The 18,778-nt window shown below is 46.6% G+C and overlaps 3 protein-coding genes across 4 annotated transcripts in view; all 3 read left to right on the plus strand.

Moving 5' to 3' along the window:
* Positions 1-18,778, plus strand: part of LOC132466319 (uncharacterized) — a 123,022-nt gene that overhangs the window by 56,652 nt on the left and 47,592 nt on the right. The gene's annotated exons all lie outside the window — the stretch shown is intronic.
* Positions 269-7,654, plus strand: igfbp7 (insulin-like growth factor binding protein 7). Its single transcript, XM_060063509.1, has 5 exons — positions 269-771; positions 2,335-2,444; positions 5,173-5,280; positions 6,000-6,126; positions 6,762-7,654. The coding sequence occupies exons 1-5, from the start codon at positions 354-356 to the stop codon at positions 6,782-6,784; spliced, it is 786 nt and encodes a 261-aa protein (XP_059919492.1). The 5' UTR covers positions 269-353; the 3' UTR covers positions 6,785-7,654.
* Positions 8,783-18,778, plus strand: part of LOC132466300 (zinc finger protein ZFMSA12A-like) — a 119,983-nt gene continuing 109,987 nt past the window's right edge. Inside the window, exons 1-2 of one of the 2 annotated variants that reach the window (XM_060063451.1) lie at positions 8,783-9,196; positions 11,806-11,909. The gene's annotated coding sequence lies outside the window, so the exon portion shown is untranslated. The remainder of the gene's footprint in view (positions 9,197-11,805; positions 11,910-18,778) is intronic. The other variant, XM_060063450.1, reaches the window with a different exon arrangement.

The following is an 18,778-nucleotide window of genomic DNA, read 5'->3' on the forward strand; positions in this document are numbered from 1 at the left end:
TCGTTTAGAATGAAACACCAACATACCGATCTTATGAACTTGCACTTTCAATGATTTGCTTGTCTTTAGAGATGGATAGATAGGAAGTATCATCAACGATGATATTATATCAGTATCTATTACCTTGTTATAAAATTAACGTTTGAGCTTATCTTTAAAACGTATAATAGCGTGAAGCTTTGGAGGGGCCCCACATGCACTGGACAGGGGCCGATTGAAAGGCACCAATGGCTTGACACTGTGGGCGTGGTCAAGTTTTTATTACAGCGAGAACTCTTTGCTGGTACAGTTAATTTAGCTCACTGAAAGCTGCAACACCTTGCATACAGAACTGCCAGAACTCTGTTGCAAACATGCTGATTCTTTACGCCGTCGTCGTGTCACTGTCCATGGTGTCCGCGAGCCGAGTCTCGCGCAGCTGTGGTACCTGCGAACTCACTGTCTGCGAGCCGCTGCCCGTCGACGGATGTGCGACGGGTTCGGCGCTCGACTCCTGCGGTTGCTGCGTCGTCTGCAACGCCGCAGCGGGCGAGCAGTGCGGCGGGCGCGGAGCCGCTGCCAGGCGCTGCGCGTCGGGGCTGGAGTGCGTCAAGTCCGACAAGGACAAGAAGAGCAAAGCAGGCGTGTGCGCCTGTAAAGCCAACTACGAGGTGTGCGGCAATGACGGGGTGTCCTACCAGACGGGATGCGACCTGAAAGCCGCCAGCAGCAAAGCCGTCGCGGCGAAGCAGGAGGCGATCATTGTGCAGAACAAGGGAAGATGTGCAACAGGTGAGGGTTCAAAAAGCATTCGGCGTAGAAGTGAACATAAACCAAAAGCTTATATAGAATATTAACCACCATGCCTAAATTAAATTAAGCAAAAAAAAGATTGCTACGCCGGTCAGTAAATTATATTATTGATTTTCATCAACTTTTTTATTGGTTTTACTACGTTAACAATTTAGTCTGAATGCTTGGCATGTGGTCAGAGTAAACGCACACGCCCCCCTCCCTCATGAAGGCTGGTGGTGAAGTAGACCTACCCGTGATAAAGTAGGCCATCCCTGGCCCTTGAAACAGTAGCCCTATCCTGGACCCAGCCGTAGCTGAATTCCAGCAGAAGGCCGTATACTCTTGTAAAGGAGAAGGGCTCTTTGTTAAAACCAAGAGGCCCCCCATAGAAACACACACACGCACCCTGTTGATGGGTGTGCGTGTGGGTGTTTGTGGAGGACCACTGAACCAGCACACTATTAATTATTACCGAGCACTGGCCGTTGTGTTGCGTCAGTATAGCCTTCTCTCGTAGAACGAGATAGTTTGACTCAGTAGCTCCACGGCTGAGGAGCCTGAGGAGTAGAACAACTTTGCTTAAAACAATGTGAAGCAGATGTTAATGATGGAGAACCTGTTGATTTATCTCTCTGCGACACTGCAGGGTCAAGAATCAATTGAAATGGGTGGGAGCGTAGGCTGACTCACAGGGTTGTAGATCTGGTCGCCTCTCTATTCGCCGTTGTCACGTCCCGCTGGTATGTGGAGCTTGGCCCCGCAACGTTAGAAAGATTTGATGGGAAACAGAAATGTGAGACAATTATTCTAATGCATCAGTTAACCACACATCTCTTAAATATATAAGTCTTAAGCTACAATGTTTTGTATCGATTTCTAAATAATATATTATCTTTTCTGTTTTAACAATAATACAAATGCAACTTAGTTGGAATAGGGTTGGTTGGTCTACAAATAAAAGGGGAGATAAATAATGTAAACACATTGTCCTTATTATTATGGTTATTTTTAATCGGCAGCTTGCCACCACTTAAAGTGGATTTATGTTATGAACACTCTTTAATATCTTTAATGATTTCGATTACCATAAATGTATCATGACTCCCTTTTTCTATGTGAAAAAAAACAACAGATCAGCTTACTTGACTGAGAAGCTGGCCAGGGGTGAAATACTTAACCAAGCTGCACAAAGCTGGTTGCATTTTCCCAAAGCACAGAAACGGCGAGGAATGTGTGTTATAATCCTGTTTGATATCCATGAGAGCGTTTCTTTTGTTTTTTTCCCTGTATATTTCAACTCCCCTCAGATTATCTTCTCATGATAGACTACATCCCAACCTTTTATGGTAAAGATAAACCTCACAATAATCGATTGGTTATAAACGGTTTGACTCAGAGCCTAAAGGTTCTGGGTTCAAACCCCAATGTTCAACAGTCTACGTGTAGCCATCCCTAAGCCAAGTGCCCTAGTTCACCCATGTACCAGCTTGTTATGCTTTGCCTAAGTTAAAAAGAATCTAGCAAACGACTTTTGCCACGTGTTCTCCCTCTGCTCTATAGCACCGGTGATCGTGACGGCCCCAGGGGACGTGTACAACGTTTCGGGCTCCCAGGTATATCTGAGCTGCGAGGCCATCGGCATCCCAACCCCGGTCGTCACCTGGAAGAAGGTATGATATGTCCCTCACAGGCCTCCTTACGCACTCGCAACAGCAGATATAAATAACGCAACACCATGGGCCTTAATTCACCTATAGCGGCTGTCTTATGCCGCTTTTCCACTGCATGGTACCAGCTCGACACGACTCGACACGACTCGACTCAGCTCGCATTTTTTGCGTTTCCACCGCGGTACCATGGTATCTGGTACCTGAAGTGGTTGCTTTTTCTAGTACCTACTCGCTCTAGGTTCCAAGCGAGCTGAGCCGATGCTAAAAGGTGACGTCGGCAGACGGCCGGCGACTGATTGGCCAGAGAGTGTGACGAAGTCACGAGAGCGACATGGCAACCATGCTGGTAACATCCATAGCAGCGCCGCAGCCAACATGTTCCACTTCTCCAACTTCTTCAACATGCCAGCTAATAATAGTAATGCGATCGATGTCCTCCATTGTGGGTTCTGTCCATGTGTGGGTTGCGTATGTGTTGTTTGCGTCGCGTACACAAATACGTCACGGCCCTTTCGCGCAGCCGACCCCGCCCACGTCCAGGAGGTACTATTTGCGGTGGAAAAGCACCCGTGCTGCTACCGTGTCGAGTCGTGTCGTGTCGAGTCGTGTCGAGTCGAGCTACATGTGCGGTGGAAAAGCGGCATTAGTTCCATCTTGGTTCTAAACGCAAGGTGAATAAGTCCCATGTTCATGACGGTCAGTCGTGGGGGAACCCAAATGCACCTCAAGCCCCCTGAGGTCATGACTTTAATTAACATGGTCACTGGCAGCGGGTTAGCGTGTTTGGCAAGCACATCATACCAAGGAATTTGGTTTGGGAAGAGTGACACACTGGATGCTTGGGAGTACTGCACAGACACACATACACGCATATACATTACACACACACACACGCATACACACACAGACACACACGCACACACACACATTGTCATGGTTATTTATACAAATTTGCTCCATCAGGATGACCGCAACAAATCCCAACTGGACTCATTCGATTTCCTCGGTTAATCCGTCCTTCCGGCCATTGTACTTTGGCGGCCCAGTGTGTTTCAACAAGCGGCGCGTACAGAGGAAGTGTCTCATTCAAACGCCACAGGAAATAACAGCACTCCGTTAAACTCCTGCTTCCCGTCAAGTTGAAGTGCCTCACCTACTGTCGGTCAAGTGTACCCGGGAGCAAACATCCAACACAGGACACAGGACAGGAGCGACCATAGCTAAATTCATCTTCATTGTATTCTATTCATGTCATGTGTTCTTAAAGGGCCAGTGGTTTCATGTAACAGCTGGGAACCGATTACACACAACATACTTCATCCACTGTCTTGTTAGGGAGGGGTGGGGGAGGGGGTGGCTTGGAGATGAAATCACATGAACTTGGCATTCCTGTCTCCCATAGCTCGCTTCAAAGGGCCCCTGGAATATTTGAGGTTTGCAGAGAGTTGATCATAGGAGACAAGTATTAAGGAGGTAGGGAATGAGGAGGTACGGGCCATCCCACCTGAAGAGAAAACTCACAGCTTGTGCTCCATGACGCAGGGGAGAGAGAGTGCGGAGGTGAGGTCGAAGTGAGGAGGGGACAAGAGTGGAAACAATCAAAGGGGAGGTCAAACCCTCCATGAGAGGCAGGAAAGGGAGGGAGGGTGGGGGTAGAGGAGAGAGAGGAGGAAAACGTGGGAGGTGACTCGTGACCGGCCCGACCAAGGTCACAGAGAGAGGGATAGAGAGAGAGAAAAAAAGAGAAAGAGAGTGAGTATTGGAGTGTAATTTATAGCAACCCTCACTTACTCAAGTAGGAGTTATACGTCCCTGTATAATATATCATGGGACTCACTAGAAACAAAATTCCATAGAGAGAAGAAGGGGAAGGTAAATAATCTCAGAGTGGAGAAAATGTATGACTCCTCCGCTAAATTTAGACAACTTCCGGCACTTCCCTCGATCTGACATCCAAACTTGGTGAGGGCTAAAACAGTGACGTTCACAGTTAGATACCCACTCCATCAGTGTCTGAGGACAGAGAAATCAAGCTCCCAGGAGTCTCTCTACTCTGGTGTCTCTGAGGCTCTGAAGCCATGCGTCTCTTCCTGGATCAACAAGACCAAGCTGTTTGGAGAGCCGCTGGCTGTCAGTGGCCGGGGAGGAGCTGCAAAGACCGGAGCAGATCCTAGATTAGTGGGAATAACATTGTGCAGCTTTATGGCAAACACTTGAGCCTGCCTGTAATCCTGCCTTCTCTGGAAACAGTCTGAGACAAGACAAGTCGTGCTGCAGAGAGGGAGTGCTGGGGGTGGGTTTTAGTCTGAGTCTAGACAAGCTAAGCTAAAATAAAGAGAGACAGGAAAAACACACTCGTGTTTTGGTCTTAGTCATGTTAAGATCAAGAGATTGAGGAGGACAACACTGTGGTTTTTGTTTGAGAAAACAGTTCAAGTTAAAATAGGAGACAGAGGGGAAAACACTTGAGCAGCGGTGTTTGTGTGTATCTAAAGCATATCGTAATGCTAATGATTATCTCCATCAGGGGCCAGATCTAGTCTATGTGGTTATATCCTGTTTGACTGCCAACTTGAAAGGTACTGGGTTCGATGCCCCAATGTCCCTTACCCATACCTGTTCCTTAATAGAATGCATCTGAATCCACTGTAAGTCACTTTGGATAAAAGCGCCTTCTAAAATAGGATGATGATGATGAGTTCTTAGTGTTTGTGGTCTGCTGCCCCAGCTGGTCAGCGGTAAAGGGAGGATGGAGCTCCTTCCTGGGGACAAGGACAACCTGGCCATCCAGACCCGCGGAGGACCAGAGAAACACGAGGTCACTGGCTGGGTGCTGGTGAGTACTTCACTCACACAAACATGCATATACACTGGCACGCACACACATACACGAACACACAAACATAAACAAACACACACACACACACAGACACACATGTAAACACTCACATCGGCACATATACATATATACAACATACACACACTCCCACACACTTGCACAAAGACACGCACCCAAAGACACAGACACACACAAATTCAAAGATGCAAGAACACAAATGATGCATGAACGCATGAACACAAACTCATAGAGTTTGAATTAATGGCTTAATTACGATTTGGTCCACATAATTGGGTCCTTCAGGAAGTGTGTACATGCACGCACACTTGCATGCAGGAACTCACATAAGACTGTCATCAATTCTTGCATATTGTTAATTTGTTAATTCATATAAATAGACGAGGAATAGCCAATGTTTGCCTCCAGCGACCTTGGACATGATTTAGAGCATGTTGTGGGAATTCTCCATAGATGTTTATCCTTTGCAGTGGTTATCTAAACGTCCTGCCAGGTGTAAGGCCAGACTCCCAGACACCGGTTGAAGTGAACGCGGGGCCACAGAAGAGAGTGTTTGTGTCTTGTGCTGGGCTTGTTTACCGCAGCCGGGCTGACATTCGAACCAATAACGTTTCCCACGTGGCAGTTGAGAGGATAACGGGAGTGATTTTTCTTTTTCTTTGTCTTGTTTTCTTTTGCCTCCTCCTTGTTTTGTAAAGATCTCTCCACTCAGTGTGGACGAGGCTGGGTCTTATGAGTGTCACGCTGCCAACACCAAGGGCGAGGCTTCGGCTGTGGCCACCATCCACGTCGTGGACTCCCTGGACGACATCCCCATCAAGAAAGGTACCTCGGGGTTATCGCTAGCCTAGCGCACAGTCAGGCTACGGTTGGCCCAGTACACAAGGTGGGGTTGGCCCAGTAAACAAGCTGGGGTTGGCCGGGCATTCAAAATTAAAATTACTTTCAACTTTTAAACTAAATCAGTAATGTGCAAAATAAAAATATAAAAAAGAACCTTTTGGATGAGTATACATTTTGAAAAGTCATGGCTCTCATCGCCTCCTAATACAGGCCTTTGCATGGGGCCCGGGGCCATGATCAGACATGCGTTTCTGGGTGTTTTCCTACACAGGCTTTAACAGATCCCTGCGCTAGAAAAGCTTTGCTCAAGGGGGACTAAAAGCCCATTCTTTCCATCCATCTCGACATCACATCTTTGATAGTGCAGAAGCGTCCCCACAGGCAGCACATCGCTTTCCAAGTGGTAATGGGGAATGCAAAGGTTTAATGAGTTCACGTCAAATTATGACACTAAAATAATAACATGGTGTTTGTTTGATGGATCATTTGGCAACTTATTTTGTCATGCTGGTGTAGAAGGGCATGAACAGACGAAGATAAAGATGAGAAAGTTATTAGCAAAAGAAGAAAATCTTTCATATTGTGTAAACTAATAACTGAATTTCTCTTTCTTTCAGTGAACAAGGACGAAGAGCTGTAAGTGGAGAACAGCGAATTAAACCAATCATTAATTCTTTGAATAAGCAGACAAACCTGATGCTTATAAATCCGCTAGTGAAGCAAGCTCTCCAGAACTGAAACACGAAAATCCTCCCCTTGTGAAATCAAAGTTGGCTCTCATCATCTATTGTAACCTATGCTTTATGACAACTGTTCTCTTCATCTCACGGATGTTCTTGTGTTTAGAAATGTAGAACTAAGCCATATCATCATACAGGCAATGCTCATTGGTGTTATGTTGTAACTAGGCAAAGCCTTCAGGCAAGATATGTGGAAAGACGCTCCCAGTCACCCCCCCTCCCCCAACACACACACACACACAGACACACCACATTAAAACCATTTCTATATTATGAACTTCAACTGTGCTGGAAAGTGACATGACGTTACAGGCAGGCAAAACACAGGCCCTCATTCCACAGGCTTAGACCCACTAGCCAAACACCACCGATAACTCCCACACAGACGGGATTTGCTCTCTTAACAAAACAGGCCGTTGTGTTTGGGACAGTGTGTACGCGAAGTCACTGAGGCAAAGTCGTTCTTTCAACAGGATTTGAAATGGAATGCGGAATGTGCTGTCTTTATCGTAGCTGTGTACACCATGGAATATTAGAAAAGCTTAAGTATAAATCATGGGGTTTTTTTGGGCAGTAGAAGTAGACCTTTAGTTTTATATATAGAAATGTGTGTGTTAACTGTTGAAATTTAACATTTTGGGTAAGGACAACAAATGTGTTGAGATAAGCCATGTTCTGTGTTTCAGTGTCACTAATAGTAAAACAACTAAAATGAATGTCTTGAATTGTTGTACTGTGCAAGGCTGAAAATTATATGCTATCATTTTAAATATGCTTTACCCTTTTTTTCAAAGTACTGTACACTGCAGTCATTCCACTACCAACAGCAAACAGGAAATGTGCTGAAAATGGGCATCCAATCAAAGAGCAGTTATGCTCAGGATATAATGAATTGAACTGTACAGTTTAGAGGGATCGGGCGATTGGCCAGCATTGAGATGAAGATAGACAGGTATGATGTCCTGGGTAACATCAGGTCAGGTTTAAATCGTTCAAACCAAATCTAGACTGCTCCTGTGTTTACTGCCATCATGCAACACAATTGATCAGGTTGGGTGTTAGGATTAGAGGCCAGGGCATAGATTTGTATTTATTTTTAAAATGGCATGTGATGGATCACATGCCTGTCAGGTTAGCTTCACCCGGCCGTTTCTGACCCAAAGGCCCTTCAGGTAAAAAGACCCCTCAAACACCCTCAGCTAAGGTCATAAGCATTGGGCCCCTTTCATCCTCTTGCGACTTTTGCCTTGGGGCACAGGTTCCTTATTCTTAGTTCCCCATGGAAGAAACACACACGTCGTTGCAATGGCTTCAGATTGGCTGAAATCAGTATTTGCTCGAAATATTCAATACATTTCTGATTGGATTTAAAAAGCAGATGGTGATGTGACTTTTTGTGGTAGTGACGTACTAGAGTAGTGTTCAAATTAGGGATAGAAACAGGCACAGAAAACATTAGTTTAACTTACTTAATGCAGACAGGAAAACAGAGCAGTGGCTCAGAGGGAGACATGTGCAACAAGGGAAGTGGCCGTGGCCCGTTGGCGTACCTGGGTTTTTGTTGCGGCAGCCGCGACACTCGTAGGTGTGGTTGCATGTGTTGGCGATGGCCATGAGGCCGCACAGGTTGCACACGTGCACCTGGTAGGGGTCGGACGCCTCGAACAGACGCTCCCTCAGGAACTGGGCGGCACTGTGGGCGATCTGACAATCACACTCCATCTCACCGAAACGCAGACCACCATCATTGGGAGGAGGGCAGAACACGATTGGTTGGGTGAGGGGGGAGAGAGAGACAGAGACAGACAGACAGACAGGGGAAGGAGGAGGGACACAGAGAGAGACAGACAGACAGACAGACAGACAGACAGAGGCATCTTGTCGGAGAGAAGTTCTTGTCGTCCACCATGTGCTTGAGGAGCTGGTAGTATGTGGGCCCGGTGCCATGCCGTAATTCCGACGCGTCATTGTTCCGACGTCTCAATGGTCCGAAATATTTCCCATTAGATCGACATGACGCTATGCCGACGGTTCAATGTTCCGAAAAAGGAACCCATTGGTCCGAAGGTCCGTTTGTCAGACTTTTCAAAAAGGAGGCGCATTAGGCCGACGGTTCAATATGCCGAATAGGCCAAGGAGCAATTCCACATGTGTGATTATGAAACCAAAAATAAAAGACGATGTAGGCTAAGTTCCAGAAGTGCACTTCACCAAGCCAGACTGTTGCTGTGGGCTTGAACGGTCACAAGAGGTGAATTTATGAAGCGCACGTTATACAAGGACTAATGCTTTTCCTGTAAAGAAGTCAAACGGTGAGTGAAAAACAAATAAAAATGTTATCTTTAGTAGCTGTGTGTGGGCCTATATGTGTTGTTCACTGTGTTTACAGTGGGCTTTTGGCCTAAATAATTTCGTTGGTATTGATTTAGTCAAACTTATACCTCATGTCGTGTACTTAGTCAAGTGTGTGTGTGTGTGTGTGTGTGTGTGTGTGTGTGTGTGTGTGTGTGTGTGTGTGTGTGTGTTCGTGCCCATGTTGAGAATTAGACCTACGCTCTCTGTCCATGGGGCTGAAACACCGTGTCGAAATGAAGTGAAGAGTTGTCACTTTGCTCTCCAATATTCATCGTGAACGTGATATGTAGGCCTATGTTGTATTTTGGAGAGAGAGAGTGAGAGAGCGAGAGAGAGCGAGAGAGAGCGAGAGCGCAAGCAAGGTATAAAACTCTTTATAGCCTATTTAGTAGGCCTATTCGGCATATTGAACCGTCGGCCTAATGCGCCTCCTTTTTGAAAAGTCGGACAAACGGACCTTCGGACCAATGGGTTCCGTTTTCGGAACATTGAACCGTCGGCATAGTGGCATGTCGATCTAATGGGAAATATTTCGGACCATTGAGACGTCGGAACAATGAGGTGTCGGAATTACGGGCAGGCCCTGTGGGCCCGATGAAGATCTGGGAGGTGAGCTTGCGGACGGTGAAGCCATTGTAGAGAACCTGCATTGGAGGGACAGAGAGCGCTTGGTAATCACGCATGGCACCCAGTGAGCCGTCATATCAGACCTGTGGGAGTCGGGGGGGGGGGGGGGGGGGGGCTCTGGGGCACAATGCCTCATATTGTGTCTTCGTATCGCTAGCTCTGACTTCGTATTAAGGCCCGAACGGGTACCACACAACAAAAATGTAGAAGAAAACGGAATCCAGTATGACATAGCAGTGTACATAACCCCCAGTGTTTACTCGGTGAGTTACACTGAGTAACACGAACGAACGGGTGTAAGGGACAGGGGAAAAGGGACAGAATGAGACGGAATCACGTCAACGTTTTACATGGAACAGTGTTTAATTTCAAAAATATTTAACTAAATGGGTTGGTTCAGAGTTGATGTATGAATGCTATGCTGGAGTGCCCTGTGCCCGGGTCAACAATAAACATGCCTAGAGTAACGTCAGTGTCTGGCTAGTTAATCTCAGTATACCCAATATACTACAGTCGCGCTGGTCGACAGTGTGACCTTGGGCCGGGCTGAACACAGAGCGACGGCGTCAGCATGGGGTTAGCTGTGATTGGCTCTCAAGGCGTACTGTGATACAAGATCCAGCCTTGCAGTGCAAAGTAAACAGGATACTGGACAACATCAACAGTGTAGGCAGATTGTTGGATTGAGACGGATGCTCCATAGAATGGATTTATATAGCCACTTAAAGTGTTGACACACACAGGGAACTTTAGAAATACATTTATCTACAGAATTGTTAACATTGAATTTCAGATTCTATACTCTGAAACTAGGTTGTGCAGCATTATAACTTTTTGTCTGTCTCACACACACACACACACACACACACACACACACAATTACCTTGCCCTGCAGACACTCGATTAAGTGACCGACTGTCATTCGAGAGGGGATGGCATGGGGGTTGATGATGATGTCAGGCGTGATTCCCTCACATGTTCCCTCACACGTGAATGTCCTACAGAGCAAACACACAAAGACGCTAGAAGACACAACACCCACGGACGGCTCTTTGGATTGAGAGAACCCCTGTTGGAGGCCCTCTATCGTCTTACATGAAACCCAATCCTTGTTGTGCTTTCTAAGACCGCTTTACAAAGGGAATTTGTTCCAACACATGAGCCGCAGCAGGCTCTCCAGATTAATAAAGAGCTAGTGCTAACATGCAGAGAAGCAGAATGGGCTGGTTAGCGAGTTTGATTAAAGGTAGGTAGATAAGTAACAAAAGGTCAGGGAAACTATGGGTCTAGAAGATGGTCTACCCGTGTTTATTCACCATTTAGTTACTTAGCTTTTAGTCAAAGAGACTAAGGCGATTATATTGGAATGGGATGCATCATGAATGAGCAGGTAGCGGTTTGTCTCTTGCCCGGGGGGGGGGGGGGGGGGGGTTGTCTCTTGCTCCCTATTGACAATGGGGTTTAAACCCAGAATCGTTTGGGCTCCCCGGTCAGACACGCCAACCTCGGACCTACACTATCTGGACACGGGGTGTGAATCTTTTGTTATCTCTCAAATCTATTTTGATTCTTGAGGGTTACGATTCAATTAAAAATCTATTCTTGATTCCCGATTCAAAATAAACTAATGAATCAGTACATAGGGGTGCACATTTCACAATATACTCCAGTTCGCTATGTGCTAAGAAAGGCAGTTTGGGAAACTAATTTAAGGAAGCAGAGTACAGTTTGTAAAAGATGATGTATTTTTTTTATTTGAATATCAACAGATTTCATTAATGTGAACACACTAAGACGAAAAAAAGGAAGAATATTAAAGTTTTTGCAAATCTTTGTGATTATTTTACCCCTGGCCAGCATTTTGATCAGATATCCCTTCACATTCCCACTCCATGTATGAGGATGTGGATTTACCTCTTGTCGGTACTGGATTCCGCAGGTACCCTTCTGTCCGTGTCAGCTGGCAAACTTCTCTCCGATCTGGGGAATGCGGACAGAGCGGACCTGTGGCCAGGGGAGATGGAGAGACAGACGGAGAGACAGGTTGTGACACGCAGCTGAGGGACTGTTCAGCTGGGCTGGAACAAGAGTTATGCATACCCCATTTGTCAACAGCCACCGCTCTGCAGCTCGTAAAATATGAGGGTTTAATGATCTGGTTTTGACTGATTGATAGGGAACGACAGAGATGCTCCTCGAGGGCAGGATATCAAGACAACACATCTTGGTGTGTGTGTGTGTGTGTGTGTGTGTATGTGTGCGTGCGTGCGTGCGAATGCTGGAAGTTGCTTGGTGCATTAGCCTTTATGAGCAAAAAATTATTAATTCTCTTCTACGGATTCTTGTTAAGAACAATAATGGTGATTTTGTGAGACTATTTAAACCTTAACAATCGTGCCTTAATGCCCTCATGAACCAGCTCTGGGACCACCCCCACCCTCACCGATCTGTGTGTAGCACACTTATGGTTGGATTAATCAGACAGGGGATGATCTTTCGTGGCATTTATTGTCGACGGTCTGTAACACATTAAACATACGGTCGGATAACCACAGTTCTCCATATGCAGCTCCCTAGCTAACTTTCTCTACAGTCAGGACCAGTAAGACCCCCGGTGGGCTGCCCCTATGTGCCTGTGTGTGGCATCCCCCTAACTCCTGACAATTCTACCATAACGGTCTTAATTCCTTTCATTCTGCATGTACATATTCAGTCAAAGCATAGCTTAAAATGAATCAACAAACAAAACAATAAACAAAACCTCAAATACAATATACAGGGGGTGTAGATGTTTCCCAGCACTGGACAGTGCACCTTTTCCCATAATGTCCAATACTATAGCCTAACTTAACCAGAGTCCCACACTCTCCCCTACAAAATAAATGTCGTCTTGACGTTACACAGTCCCAGAATATTGGTCTTCAACTCAGGAGCCATGGAAACAAGAACGGGAGTCTCAATTCAAAGGTACTTGCTGTCCATGAACAGTCTTTAACATGGCCGGTATCTCCCGTTGTCTTGCCACGTCATACAGGTAGACATCACTGGCCAAGTGATCTCTGAGGCATAACTCTGCTTTGCAGGATAGGTACCTTTACTGAAAGATGATGATCTTGTTCCTATCCCATAACCCACCCAACAGACTCACATGTGGTTATATCGTATGCCTCACATACCCATAGTAATACCATAATATGTGTTAGCAGTCTGGAATCTGGTCCTGTTTGCAAAATAAATAAAAAATATGAATAAAAAATACTAGCAGCTGCTTCTATTTGTGTGTGTAAAACAGTTTGACCTTTTTAACCTTTGAACTAAAGTAACATATAACCCTCTTTAACAACGTACTGCATTGTTATTTTTTTCTATGTGTAATGGAAGGCTGGCCTAAGGTGGTGTAAGTAAACAGTTTAGATGGCTTTCTGCATCTAAAAGGATATTTTCTGGAGAGCTGCGACTCCTCATCTCCGTCTGCTTCATCAGATGATGCTGCTGGATGAACGCCTGCCGTCTCTGCTGCCATGGCGCCGTCATCTGCTTCATCGGCCGCCATCGTTGCGCTGACCTCTCCATCAGATGCTGGCGTGTGGTCGTCTGCTTCATCCGATGATACTGCAGCTGCTCCCGTCTCCTCCACCATTCCGCTGCCATCTGCCTCCTGCTCTTCCTCTTGTAAATCATCATCCTGTCCAGGATGCTCTTCCGTGTCTCGGTGCTCTTGATGTCTAGGGGCTGGTTGTAGATAAAACTCTTCTGCACCCGCACTCAGCCGGCTCCTGGCTGAGGCGGGGCGTGCTGGTGATGCTCTGATGATGGCTCTCCATTCGCCTTCATCCTCTGAACTGCTGTTTGTCACATCGTCCCTCTGATATGTCTGTTTGTTCCTTTTCTTTTCCTTTTGGGGCATTGTGTCTCTTGATGTGACTTCCTCCTCCACTGGCAAAAAGTCACAAGGCAATAGTAAGTTTCTGTGGAGGACTCAAGTCTTTCCTGGGCCTCTCTCAGGCCGTATCACATACACTGGACTGTCTTGTTTCTTGTCAATGACTACATGCACTTTTTCTTCCCAGTACGACCGGAATTTACCAGGGCCTCCTCTCTCTGACAAGTTGCGATCCAACACCCTGCAGCCCTGTTGGAGCTCACCTCCGTACGTCTTTTTGTCATAATATTTTTTTGCTCTGGCCTGTCCTTTCTGGTCCTCCTTTGAGGCTAGTTGGTATGCCTCAGCCATGCGCTTCCTCCATCTTTCCGCATACTCGCTGTGAGAACGACTCTCCTCCTCATTAGGCTTCAGGCCAAACATGATGTCTACCGGAAGCTGTGGACTCCTACCAAAGAGAAGGTAATAGGGGGAGAAGCCGGTTGCTTCATTCCGAGTACAATTGTACGCATGCACCACTTTGTTCAAAGAACTTTTCCAGTCACTCTTAACTTCTTCTGGCAGAGATCTCAGCATGGAAATAAGGGTTCGGTTAAATCTCTCCACCTGACCATTTCCAGCTGGGTGATATGGTGTTGTGTGTGAGCCTTGAATGCCGCAATATTCTTTGAGTTTGTAGAACAGCTTGTTCTCAAATTCTCTGCCTTGATCGTGATGAGGCTTGGCGGAAAAGCCAAATGCATGCATGCGTACGCCCAGGGCTGGACTGGGACCAAAAAATTGCCCTGGCATTTTTGGCCATGGCAGCCCACTATGATTATTTATACGACATGCGGAGGCACACAACATACCAGAGGATATATATCCGCATATTGTGCTGTTTCAACAATTAAAATAAAGCGCAGTAGCCTACATGGAAGAGAGTAACCATGGTAAAAAATTGATACGCTCTTTCACTATACTTGCAGAGACTTTTGCAGCTAGGTCAAAGAGAGAGAGAGAGATAGATTCTCTACGCCTCCTTTACGTTTCCCAGAGCCAATCATAATGAGTTATGGCCTGGACCAAAGTTTTATTGAACTTTCAGGTTAAGTTGACAGCCCGCATGACCGTGAGGGAAGAAACGGACCTCGGCCCTCGGCTGTGTAACATGGCTGGGCCGGGCCGGGTCCATTAAAAAAAATAAATAAATAAATAAAAAATAAACTAGAACTGCAAGCAGTTATGCAGGGGTCCAAGAAATGTGCATTTCGCCTTCACAACGCGAAGCATGTGTTCAAAACGCTACCGTGAACCTGTTTTGACTGGGAGGTTCGGTGTGGGAGTTATATCCCCAAATGTGTTTTCAGAACATTCCTTTGGCCTTTGGTTAGGAGATGAACAATTCCCTCGTTTATGGCGGCCCCTAATGGCGAAATTTTGTAGAAGATATACAATTTCCTCGTTTATTGCGCCCTCTAATGGCTAAATTTTCAGAATTTTTTATCGAACGGTTAGCACCAACACGCATGTTAAATTTGGACTCGATCCGATGTGTAATTTGGGGTTTTTGGGGATTTTTGATTTTCCACGTGTAACGTAGCTAATAAACAAATATTCAAAACGCTACCTGTCATGTACTGATGACGTCAGCACGTCAACGTTGTAACGGGAGTTCTGGACGGAGACACCATGAAGTAAAGTATGGTGAAACGTGGCTCTCGGTGTGTGTGTGATTCAATTCAGTTTCTATGCATAACATGGCATTAGAAGTGTAACATTGGCGACGAGGATAACCAAGCTCGGTACTAGTTAAATCTGAAGTGAGTTTAGTTCGTCTACGAGATGGAGAACAATAATTCCAACGTGCCGAAGTTTGAGTGCTACAATGAGCCTGCTACGCTAGGACCTCGCTGGACACGGTGGCTAACAGCGTTTGAGCTGTTCGCAGACGGCAAAGGATTGATTATGGCGGAGAATGTGAGCGATAACACTAAAATTCGGAGAAGGGCATTACTCTTGCATCACGCTGGGACAGATGTGCAGGATGTCTTTTCCACTCTTGAAGACACGGGAGGTTCAGCGGACCATATCGAGGCAGTGGATGCTCTGAACAAATACTTTGTGCCTCAGGTGAATACCGCGTTTGCGCGCCAATCTTTCTATCAAATATCACAGAACAATGGGGAGACTGTACAGCAGTTTGCAACGCGTTTGCGGCAGACAGCCAAAGACTGTGCTTTTTAGACCACTTTGCAAAAGATGAGAAATGCCCAGCACGTTGACAAACCTGCAGAAAATGCAATGGTACAGACCACTACGCCAAAATGTGCAAATCTAAAGCTAGCAAGGGGTCAGTGAAATATGTAGACTCAAGAAAGGAAGAAAAGCAGGATAATGATTTTGCATTTGTAGTACGTGACAATAGCTGCATTGACAGACTAACATTTAATGTGGGAGGTGTAGACCTAGTGATGTTAATTGACTCAGGGGCTACGACCAACATAGTAGATGAAAATACATGGGAAGGATTAAAGAAAGAAAAGATACAGTGTAAGTCATTCAAGTCAGATAAAAAACTATACACATACTCATCAAATGAACCACTACCAGTGAAGGGAGTATTCTCATGTGAAGTGAGGATAGGGAAAAGGGAAACAAAAGCAGAATTTACAGTAATAGCAGGTCAGGGAGTACCGCTATTAGGCCGAGAGACAGCTACAAAGCTAGGTGTGCTAAAGGTGGGTGTAGATGTAGCAGCGGTTACTGATGTAAAGGCAGAGGTTAGAGGGAAGTACCCCGAGCTCTTCACAGGGGTGGGCAAACTCAATACCAAGCAAATCAGGCTGCACATCGACGACAATGTGGAACCCATAGCACAACCACTGAGACGGATACCATTCCACCTGAGAGAGGCGGTTGACAAGAAAATAGAGGAGCTGCTGAGAATGGACATTATCGAGAAGGTTGAGGGTCCAACACCGTGGGTAAACCCAGTCGTAGTAGTTCCAAAAGCAAAAGACACTGACATTCGTCTATGCCTAGACATGAGAATGGCAAACAGAGCTATTATCAGAGGAAGATATCCGATCCCGACAGTTGATGAACTGCTACACGATATGAATGGCTCAGTTGTGTTTAGTAAGCTTGATCTAAAATGGGGCTACCACCAGATGGAGCTCACAGAACAGTCAAGAGCTATAACGACGTTCGCCGTGCACAGTGGAACATACCGCTACAAAAGACTCATATTCGGGGTCTCATCAGCGAGTGAGCAGTACCAACACGAAGTGGCGACGGCACTGGCTGGCATTGAAGGAGTGGCCAGCATATCAGACGACATCATCGTCCATGCACCCGACTGTGAGACACACAGCAAGCGACTACATGCCGTACTGGAGAGACTAGAGAAATGCGGCCTAACCTTAAATGGTGAGAAGTGTCAGTTTGAGATGGACAAATTAGTTTTCATGGGCATACTGTTATCAGAAAAGGGAATAGGACCCACAAATGAGAGAGTGAGAGCACTGGTCGAGGCACGCGAGCCAGAGAATGCATCAGAGGTCCGCAGTTTTCTGGGTTTGGCTGGGTACAGTAGCAGATTCATACCCCAGTTCGCTGCCATCTCAGAGCCGCTGCGGAGACTGACCAAGAAAGATGTGCCATTTGTCTTCGGCCCTGAACAGAAAGTGGCATTCGAGTCACTCAAGAATAAGTTAGCCGAGGCGGGCACACTGGCATACTTTGACAAAGATGCCCCCACAAAAGTGATTGCTGATGCAGGGCCAGTGGGCATAGGAGCAGTTCTGATACAGGAGCAGCAGGGAGCTATGGTGCCTATATGCTACGTGAGCAGGAGCCTGACAGACTGTGAAAAGAGATATTCCCAAACGGAGCGTGAGGCCCTGGCACTGGTTTGGGCATGTGAACGCCTACATCCGTACATATATGGCAAGAGGTTCGACCTAGTAACAGATCATAAGGCCCTGGAGGTGATCTATAGCCCCAGATCAAAGCCATGCGCGCGGATTGAGCGTTGGGTGCTCCGCCTCCAACCTTATGACTTTCAAGTAATACACATAGCCGGGAAATACAACATTGCTGATCCTCTGTCTCGTCTCCTGGGGGACACGGCGAAGAAGACGACACATGCACACGGAGCAGAGGAATACGTGCGCTTCGTGGCGGTGCAGGCGACGCCCAGGGCGCTGACTACGAGGGAGGTAGAGAGAGCCTCCGCAGAGGATGAAGAACTGTCTGAGGTGAGAAAAGCAATACAGACGGGCCGATTTGATAAGTGCTCAGCTTATGCCCGTATTGCAAATGAACTGTGTACCATTGGGCAATTAGTGCTGAGGGGGACACGGATTGTCCTACCACATGCTCTACAGAACAGAGCTTTAGCCTTAGCTCATGAAGGACACTTAGGCATTGTAGGGACAAAACAACATTTGAGGGGAAAGGTGTGGTGGCCAGGAATGTATGCGGCGACAGAAAAATATGTCAAATCATGCCATGGGTGCCAACGGCCTGACGTACGGCCTGACGTACCAGAGCCATTGCGGCCAACAACTCTCCCTGATGGACCATGGCAGGACATCGCCACAGACTTGTTAGGTCCATTGCCAACAGGACACTCCATCCTGGTAGTTGTAGACTATTACAGCCGTTATTATGAATACGAGATCATGCGATCCACCACGACAGACAAAGTGATAGACTGTTTAGAGAACATCTTCAGCCGCCACGGTCTGCCTGTCTCTATCAGATCTGACTGTGGGCCACAGTTCTTGTCATCACAGTTCCAGGACTTCTGTCAGGAGAACGGCATACAGCACGTGAAGACGACGCCTAGGTGGGCACAAGCGAATGGAGAAGTGGAGAGGCAAAATGCGTCGATCATGAAACGGATCCGCATCGCACAGGCAGAGGGACTGGATTGGCAGAAGGAACTACGCCGATACGTCACCATCTACAGATCCATCGACCACTCCACCACGGGCAGGAGCCCCGCCGAACTCCTGTTCAATCGGAAGCTCAGGGGAAAGTT

Source organism: Gadus macrocephalus, chromosome 10 (assembly GCF_031168955.1).
Source record: "Gadus macrocephalus chromosome 10, ASM3116895v1".
Classification (NCBI taxonomy): domain Eukaryota; kingdom Metazoa; phylum Chordata; class Actinopteri; order Gadiformes; family Gadidae; genus Gadus; species Gadus macrocephalus.